The sequence below is a fragment of the Aythya ferina genome (assembly GCF_964211825.1).
Source record: "Aythya ferina genome assembly, chromosome: 2".
NCBI lineage: Eukaryota > Metazoa > Chordata > Aves > Anseriformes > Anatidae > Aythya > Aythya ferina.
The window spans coordinates 8516867-8526082 of record NC_140297.1 but is presented as its reverse complement, the minus strand read 5'-3'; the positions used below and the strand labels follow the sequence as shown (position 1 = coordinate 8526082).

The 9216-nt window shown below is 42.3% G+C and overlaps 1 protein-coding gene across 4 annotated transcripts in view; it reads right to left on the bottom strand.

Moving 5' to 3' along the window:
- Window positions 1-549: 549 nt before the first annotated feature.
- Window positions 550-9216, bottom strand: part of DPP6 (dipeptidyl peptidase like 6) — a 557763-nt gene continuing 549096 nt past the window's right edge. For all 4 annotated transcript variants that reach the window (XM_084509965.1, XM_084509967.1, XM_084509964.1 and 1 more), the window contains exons 20-26: window positions 8397-8591; window positions 7662-7716; window positions 6802-6907; window positions 6270-6328; window positions 4640-4712; window positions 4467-4540; window positions 550-2811 (exon numbers count right to left, since the gene is read on the bottom strand). In XM_084509965.1, the coding sequence (XP_084366091.1) occupies window positions 2665-2811; window positions 4467-4540; window positions 4640-4712; window positions 6270-6328; window positions 6802-6907; window positions 7662-7716; window positions 8397-8591 (709 nt within the window). In that variant the 3' untranslated portion in view covers window positions 550-2664. The remainder of the gene's footprint in view (window positions 2812-4466; window positions 4541-4639; window positions 4713-6269; window positions 6329-6801; window positions 6908-7661; window positions 7717-8396; window positions 8592-9216) is intronic.

Genomic DNA, 9216 nt, shown 5'->3' with positions numbered 1-9216 from the left:
TTTCTGGTTGTTTTGGTAACAAAGATTAAATGTCTGTAATTGTTTCTTATATTTGCTGTGCAATATGTTTTTCCTCCTGTGAATCTGGTCCAGTCAAGGTGGCATCAGCTAGCAGGCCAGCACCGAAGGGATGCAGCAAGTCAGCATGATGGAAAACATCCTTTTCACCTTTGTGCCTCCGAGTGGCTACTTCAGAGCACGGCCTTGCAACGTGATTTAGTGTTTTAGGGTCAAAAGGGAGGGCCCTTACTTGTCCCCCAGGTCTTTCTGTGATAGTCACTGCTGTCCCTGCAGCCAGTGGAGCAAAACGGGCATACAAAAAAGCTCATCCCACAAACGTGTTTTCCTAAAAGCAGCCAGCACTTACGATGGTGACACCACTGACCAGGCTACAGGCAGAGTAAACGATGCTGAGTATTTATTCATAAGGGCTTGTTTTCATTAAGCTCATCTATATCCTGGAGTTTGGGTTCAGTTCAGCCAGGGATAGCATGTCCAGCACCTCAACATTTACTTAAGTACTTAACGCTGAATAACAGAAGTAGCAACCAGGGTGGTAAAATAATGTTTTATTCCATGAATGAACAAACACTACCATGCCACATTCTAAAGTTCTTTCTACAAAAAGATTGTGGACAGAGCAGATTTTTACATTTCTCAGGTCAAGTTCATTTCAGGCTTTTGAGCCTGTTTAGTGTAGCAAAATCTGGACACGCAGCATTCTTGTTGTCTATTTGGCATTTTGCCGGATAAAGCAGATTTATACCGTAGTTCTTGTTCACGCAATGTCATTGCACTGTAAATTAAAGAAGATAATCAAAACCAAACCAGGTCATTTCTGTGGTTTATCAGTATATTTTTTTTTTATGATGGTCAAAGTACAACCAACATTCAAAGCTTAAAATAATGGTAATAAAAAAGACACACTAAAGAACACAATGGAAACATCATCATTGCTGTCAGGATGTGAGTTTACCCACGGTACTATGTAAAAAGTAGAAACCGGCATTGACATTCAAGCTGTCAAAACAAGAAAAGAAATTACATTAATTGTTATATTTCCAAGCTAGTACTTCTAAAGAGTCCTGATCAGCAAAGAAGTGTTATCGCATGCAAGCTGAACACAAGACTAATATTGGATTGGGGACCTGACAAATAACTGACTTACATTCCTTTATATACAACAAAATGAAATATACAGTATTAATACTGGCTGTACATTTGGTCAGAATATTTTACAAGGAGTGACGCTAGCCAAAATTCTTATGATGTGGGAATGTGGAAGTGAATGAATGTTGGGTTTTGTTCTGAGAGCTGAAATATTATCACAAGAAGTTTTAAAATTTGCTTTGCACAGAAAATGTTCCAATTTTTTATTATTTTTTATTTTTTTAAATCTTGTATGCTTAGCAAATCTCGTATGAGCAGAAGAGATAACCAAACATGTTTGGAATGTGATAATCACCGACCTGGAATAAAAGTAAGCCACAGACAACATGTGCAATAAATCTGTGCATATTGGTTCTGTTTAAATGGCTTTATGAGATGATCTGCTAAGTATCTGGTACAAATTCCTCCTACCAAAGCCTAATGTAGACTTTTCCCAACAGGCTGCCAATTAATTGTTCCAAATCCCGCCAAAATAAAGATAGGTTGTTACCTTTTCTGTAGTATCGTAAAAATGTCTCAATGGTCTCAATGTTAAGCTGATTCAGGCTATTTTTGTGCATATTCTTCAAGGATGCCAAAGAAAATGCTCAATCTTGCAAGCAAAGGCTGTGCTGGGAACACAAGGGTGAGATTTTTCTTTGCTTTAGTCTAATAGTTTTTTTTTTTTTTTTTTTTTTTTTTTTTCAGTGGCTGGTTACCCTGACCCTCATTGCCTCTTTAGAACCCAAAGGTCTAAACTGAGTTGGTTAATTTGGAATATGTTTTTTCCCCATCCAGAACAAGCTGAGAAGCTAATAAGGTAAGCATGAGACCTAATGAAAACAGAAGTAAAAGTTATACAAAATTAAGAAATAATTACAGGAAGGTAAACATCAGCGTAACTATAGTGATACTTTGTACAATTGAATTTGTATGCCCTGTAGCAATGACAAACCTTCTGAACATGAGAAAGAGCAGGCAAGTATGCATGAATCATTATTCGTTAAGATAATTGTGCTGTAATTTTTCCATGTATTAGGTTAGATTTTATTTTATTTTATTCTGACACAGTGTGATGCTAACTATAGTAACCTAATGTGGATGATGGATTTCACTGCTACTGCTTGATTGCTTGAATGCAAAGGGACATCAAATCTTCCAGTCCTCAAAGCGGTTTCTTGGGGTGTTTCTTCAAGTCCAATGTCTTGCCACTTTCACACTAAAAGTCACTTTGTGGCAAACAAAGAGGAAAAAAAAAAAGGAAGAAAAAAAAAAAGAAAAAAGAAAAAGAAGATGTTGGTTGTGATGGATTTGTTTCAGACAGCAGTTTCTGCTGAGTTCACCATGCTTAATGTTCTTCCATTTAGGAAGGAGTTGCTGTCAAGTAAAGCAGATGAGCTGCTTTCAGTTTTCTTTAAATACATGCTAACAACATAACATCTCTTTCTTCAGGAAAATGATCCAGTTGCATATTGTTAGAGAGATCTGCCTTGTGCTTAGCACGGACACATGTGGTTAATCGTCGTCCTCCTCCTCTTTCAGGGGGGCTATTGGAAGTTTGTCCTGAACTTGGAAACACGCCACAAAGAAGTTGACAATGGAGTTGTACAAATGCTGCTGTAATGCTTCATTACTGAAGTAATGGCTTTCGTCGGGGTAAATCTGCAAAGGAACAAGGAAATGCACACTGTTAGGGTCTTAAAATCTCGGGAACGATCACTTGTATCTACAACTCAACTTGGCTTGCAAACCTGCTGCTCCTCCCCGGCACCACGTCTTCCTAAGGATGTGCACAAGGTCCAGGTTAATTCAGGCACTGCAGTGCTATGAGTGCACACTTACATCAAAAAAAACTTTTTTTTTTTTTTTTTTGGAGGGTTTTCCATTCAATTCCATTATGAACAAGTTCAAGCTAAGCTGAATCAAACCACCTTTACAATAAAAGTAACAGTGTTTGCTCTGGTGCTTATGAAGACTTGAAAAAATCAGTGCAAATCTGTGGAGAGACAAGGAGCTCAGCTTTGCTGACAAAAACGATGGTTTTAAAAAGAAATGTCATTAAGTAAAAAATTGAAACAAAGCTTGCTGGAAAAATGTTTAAGTAGAAAAAATGTGGAAACTCAAAATGAGATAGCTTAAGCACAACTTTCCATTTTAATGAAACAAGTAACTTGTGCACACACTGAAGGAAAGCAAGAGACGGTCATCATCATTACTCGTTTAGATTGGGATAAGGGATGGAGGAAAATGCTTTTCTTGGACTGGATCCTTGCAGGTAGGACTGAGGTGTCTTACTACTCTGAGTACCTTGATTCCTTTCATCCCTGCCCATGGCAGGGGGGTTGGAACTAGGTGACCTTTAAGGTCCCTTCCAACCCAAGCCATTCTATGATTCTGATACACGATGTAGATCTCATGGCCCTCTATTCACTCCTCACCTAGCCCTTAAGGGGTGCCTAGCCCATCAGTGCCTTCAAGTTCCAAAGTGCCAATCCAATGCTTCTGCACTGGGAAATGTGCAGGGGCACCTTGCTCCTCTCAGGTCCCACCAAATCCATGCCATGCTTGTTCCTGAGCCCTGGTGTCCGTGCTCCATCCTACCTGCCTTTGGAGCCTGATGGAGTGAGTACAACTATACATGAAGCTCTGCAGAAGTGCAGCCAGAGGGAGCTGGTATTCAGTAAATCAAGCGTTAGTAGGCTTGGTCATTGCAATGCAACCATCTCTACTGTGAGCTGTGGTCCCTGGCATGGTCTAGCCTGGGCTGGTCGCACTCTCCTGGCTGTGGCTGGGGAGGTGGCAGAGCACAGGGACCATCCCCACCGCCTGTGGATTGCCTTGTTTTGGAAACTGAGCCTTCAATGGCATGGATGTGGGCAGTTCAGCAAATCAGAGCTGTAATTCTGCAGAAAGAGAGGCTTTCCAGACTGGTATATGTCGTTTGGGGATGTCAGATTTGAGCAACATTTCTCTCCTTAACTTTTTCCAGTTGATTTAATTTAGATCCCTTTTTATCTGTAATTCATCCTGAATTTAGCCAGTTGTTCCCACTGAAAGTTAACAGGCATCGATTCCTTAGAGATACGTCTTGCAAAACCTAATTGACTCTAATTTAATAACTGTTCAACAACTGTCCAAACCAAAACAGTGGTATCAAGTAAGCACACAAATCCATCTGAACACATTACATGCTGATTCTGTTTCTACTGGCAGGCTGTATTTGCAAGTGGCTTTTCAAAGCTTGCTTCATAACAGCAGTTTGAGTTCAGATGGGGAAATAACTGTTCAAATATGAAAAAAGGAAACACATACTGTACCTGCAAGCTGTAATTAGCCTTTGCCCTAATTAGGTGTGTGATAAGGTCCGCAGTATGCTGAAAATGGATTTTTTCTGTAAAAACAGATTAGAATCATTAAAGAGGCAAATTTAATTAAGAAAAATCAAAGCCATCCCAAATATATAATGAGTGCAAATGATAGGCTAACTTACCATCAGCAGTAGCATGAATGATCAAAAATGTCTGTTCCTTCAGTAATGAGACTCTGTGTGCTAATTTGGTGATCTGTGAAGGTAAAGGTTGCAATAAGATTAAAACTCTTGCAAGAAATTAGCAATTTATATGGGAGGAATAGAAGCACTTAATTCCATTTGATACTTGATCACAAGGATAACAAGCAGGCACCAGCACAGCACATTCTCTCGGCCACTTGAAGAATTGTTCTAGAAGTAAAATAGACTCCCACTGCTCCTTCCAGGCTCAGCACCAGCAGCAGGAAGAGGTCAGAGACCCTCATCTGTTCTGAGGCTTTCATGTTCACCAAAAGCCTGAATTGCAAAACGCGTGGAAAGAGTCAAAGTGAATTTCCAGTGAATACGAAGCACTGACAAAAAGGATGCCCAAGTGCATGTGCCTAAGAGTTCGTCAGCGAGCTGCAGTGACTTTGGTATGGTTTGAAAGCTAGCCTTGATGAGCTTAGACAGACCAAGGAAGGATCTGATGCTAAACTCAAGTGTCCACTGCTGAGAACAATTTTGCCCCCAACCAACTCTCAACTGTACAGGGGAAATACAAATCTGAGTGACTGCAAATACTGCACTCTGTATGGACTTAACAAGAGTTTGCAAATTTTTCATGGGCAGACTCTGGTCTTCCTGATTCTCTTAGACTTAATTAATGGGTTCTCTCATCCTCTGATTGCTGTGCATGATATTTAAGTTTTTTTTACTGTGTATGACCATATCTGGTGCTTTGTTCTCCCTCCATATGGCTCCTTGCTTTCTGCTCCCTTGGTCTGGACTTATGTGGCCTTCATAAAGTTCATGTCAGGTCTATGGGATAGGAACAGTTCTTTCTCCCTAAGCAATTCATGGTACAACTGCAGCATCCAGGAGAAGTGAATCAGTTAGGGGCCATGGCTGGGGCAGTGCAGTGTTCTGCGAAGTGCTCAGGGGCTGTTCCTAGCAGTTATCTCAAGTCAACCCAAAATGCCACTATTAGCTAAGGCCAACTTCTCGATGCACAAAGAGCAAGTGGCAATTCAAATTTCTCATTTCTGCAATATTTTCACTTGCTTTCACTGCTCCTTACCTGCCTTCAAATTTCTAAAAGGACAAAAAAGAATTTACCATGATCTGAAGATCACCAGTGCAAAGTGTGAGACAATGAATTCAGCATCTGGATTACCAGCAAAAAGCCTCCGCTGAGGTATGCAGGAGGCTCTATGACTTCTCCTTAAGAAAATGGGTCTAAAATTACACTTCAGCAAGAATCAAATTGTGAAAACCATTGGGATGAACTTGAATGGAGGTTGTGACATTGTGGCCATTTGGGCACATCCGAGTTACTCAGGCTCAGTTCTTTCAATCAGGAAGACTGGAATATCTATATTTACCCAATTGAGACAGGTGGACATGAAGGTTAATCAATAAAAAATGTATCCATTATTACTAGCAAGACAACAAAAGCAGTAACCGGGCTTAATGATACCTCTCTGCCTTTTAAATAAAGGAAGTTTTACTAGTGAGTCCACTGCGCATCCATGCTCCCTCCACAGAACAGGAGGAAGAGTTAAAACCCCGTTCACGTTTTCTCAGGGAAATGTATTGTCCATGCAGTTACCTCATATGCTCTGTTATCAATCCCGTGCAAGCCCAAGTATCTTTCAGAAAATGCTGAAGCTTGAAAAGAAATAAAGAAAACACCTGTCAGTCACTGGTGCACCAAGATGCTGGTGCTTCTGAGTCAAACGCTGCAGATGCTAATAAAGCATTTAATTTATGGCATAGCTTTAATGACATGGGACATATTTCTAAAAGTGCAGGGGGAATTGTCTCTGGGAGAAGGGAGCACTGTGTGCATGGGGAATTAATGGGTAGAGAGAACACAGGGTGGGTGGGCAGCTCCCATGGATGGCAAGGAGGAGCTCACACAAATGGATGGGTGAGGCAAGGAGGAGACTGTTCAAGGCACAGGTAGAGGTTGGTGACAGCAGTTGGAGAGTTAAAAGGGTTTATAGCTTTACAGCTAGTCCTAAGGAGACACACAGTGCAAAAAACAGGCAGGATCTTGGGAAAGAAAGAGAAGGTAACTGGGCAAGGGTAGGGTGGGCACACCATCTGCGGTTGGAGAAGGGCTCTGGGATGGTGCTTACCGTATAATTTGAAGTCTGTCAGTGGGGAAAGAGCAGCTCCGCAGGCAAAGACTTGGTTCTCTTCCCCAGCTGGAAGCATGTAAGTGCTCAGGTAGCCGCCGTAGTCCTGGAACACAAACAGGGCAGGGACATCAGCTGTCAGGAGTCTGAAGTCAGGAGGGCTGTGTGCTTCTTTTCAACCCACGTCCTGACTGTAGGTCTGCTCAGATACATTACTTCTCCAAAACGTCCTCTCAGCATTTCGTTATTTAAAGTGGACATCACAATTTTGGTGTCTGCCATCAGTCTGTTAATAATTCCCTGCAGAGATGCCGCTGTATGTGCAGCTCTCATCACCCACTCTAAGCCTGTATCTCCCACAATAAACAATTTCTACTCACAGTCCCATTCTCATTTCAAATCGTGTGTACTTTGCAATTGCTGTTTCCCAGCCGGGCACACTCTGGGGCGCGAATCAGCCTCAGAAATCAATATTGTTGTTGTACATTTGTACAACACAAGCTAGATCTGCCCACACTCCCAGAGGCCTTAAGGGATGAGATGAAAATGAAATGAAAGCTTGCAAGGGGAAAAAAAAAAATAATTAATTATCTGACTTTTTCTGGCAAACAGTAGTTTTATGCACTTATAAGTTAATTTAAAAAACAAACAAACCCAAAACAACAAAAAAGTTGATGAATACATTGATAAAATGACAGCTTTCATAATCAGCTTCTCTGGGCAAGAAGCAGTCTTTCTCAAAAATAAATAATAATAACAAAAAGTCACTTCTGACATGTTCAATAAATCAGGGTTTAGCTCAGCTGCTTAACCACATCAGCCAACCCAAAGAGTGTAGAGGAACAACAGGAAAATGTTACCTTCCCAAACACACCAACTCGCATTTTGTCAATATAATGCTCCTTCAGCATTGTCCTAGAATATAAGAGATGAGAAACTACGAGTTAAAAACAGTTTTCCCTTAGATACGGCAAAAGTAGTGATTTAAAGATTTTTATTGGCTTGAACTTGGGGTGGCCTCAGAAAAAAAATGGTGCAGACAGTGTAAATTCCTGCTGCTGCATGCTGCTCCCATGCGAGCCTCAGTTCGATTTAATCTTATGACCTGTTGTGCTGGATTTGACCGAGCAATGGCAACAAATAACCTGCCCTACTTCTGAAAGCCATAATAAAACTGCTGCTGTTACACTATGCTGGTAGTGTTCTTAACATGATTATGCTCAGAGTATATCTAAAAATATGACAGGACTCACCATTTAGAGTTTTGCAGTATTTTTTTTTTAATGTTATAAAAAGTGTGAAGGTTTAAAGATTATTTTTTTTTCCAACTGCCAGCCCAGAAAATTAATCCATGAGTTGATATTCCAGCTTACTTGTGACTGTACAGAGCTAAAAATAAATGGGCTTTGAGCACGTGATGCAGATAAGTGTGCTCTAATTTAGCTCTTTAAGGGTTGTTCTCCCCTGTCTGCAATGCTGGAATGGGCTCCCTCTCCCATGTGCCACTGCTTGGTCACTGATGGAAGTGGGACTAATGGGAGCCTTGGGTTAATTGCTAGCTACAAATTAAGTTCTTCAAGAGCAGCGTCATTCACCGGACAGCTTCCAGCTGGTCCTTCTCTTCCAAAAGGCCCAGCCTCCTCTTAACCTCGTGCAAGAGCTTAGTGCCTTGGAAGCCACTCCCGCGGCCGTCGAACTTGAGCACGATGGCGTTGTGCGAGCTGACCATCACGCTCTCCCACGTCACCTCGAACCTCTCCGTCACGATCTGGCTGCCGGGCGTCCCGTCCCTGAAACACAGACAGGCATTAAGCAAAGGGGCAGAGCTCTGAGGAGCAAAAGCTCTTCCCGTGGGCTCGCGGGGTTGGGCAGTGCAGGACTGGGGAAGGGGAGAGCAGCCTCTGCGATGGCGAGGCGCAGGAGGCTGGTGGGGTGGGCTGGGGCTTGAGGCTGGGGTAGAGGCTGTGGGGGGGAGTTCTGAACTTCGAACACCCCGAATAAGTACACCACTAACTGGGCAAGACTCCTGTGAGTGATCCAGGACAGTGATGCTCTGGAGTTTTCCCTGTTTGCAGCTCTGATTTAGGTATTTCTCTACCGTGCCCAATGATGGGGTGTTTCTGGTGGGGGTTTGATGTGAGCAGCCTGGCTTGGGGCACTGCCAAAATGTCTTGGATGAAGCCTGCAGACATCAGTTCTCCTTTCCTTCATGGGCAAGTGTTTGGGTTTCATTTCCCGACCCCATTCACACAGCCTAGCCCTTCCCTCTCCTGTGGGTTCCTCAAGAGTAGCTGTAGATGGGGCTGTCACTCACATGTCCATTTATTGAGGCAAGTGCAGAGGGTAAGAGCACTTCTACAAGTGGTAAAAAATGCCCAGGTTGCCCCCAGATCGGTGGGTAAGGGGAATATGTGG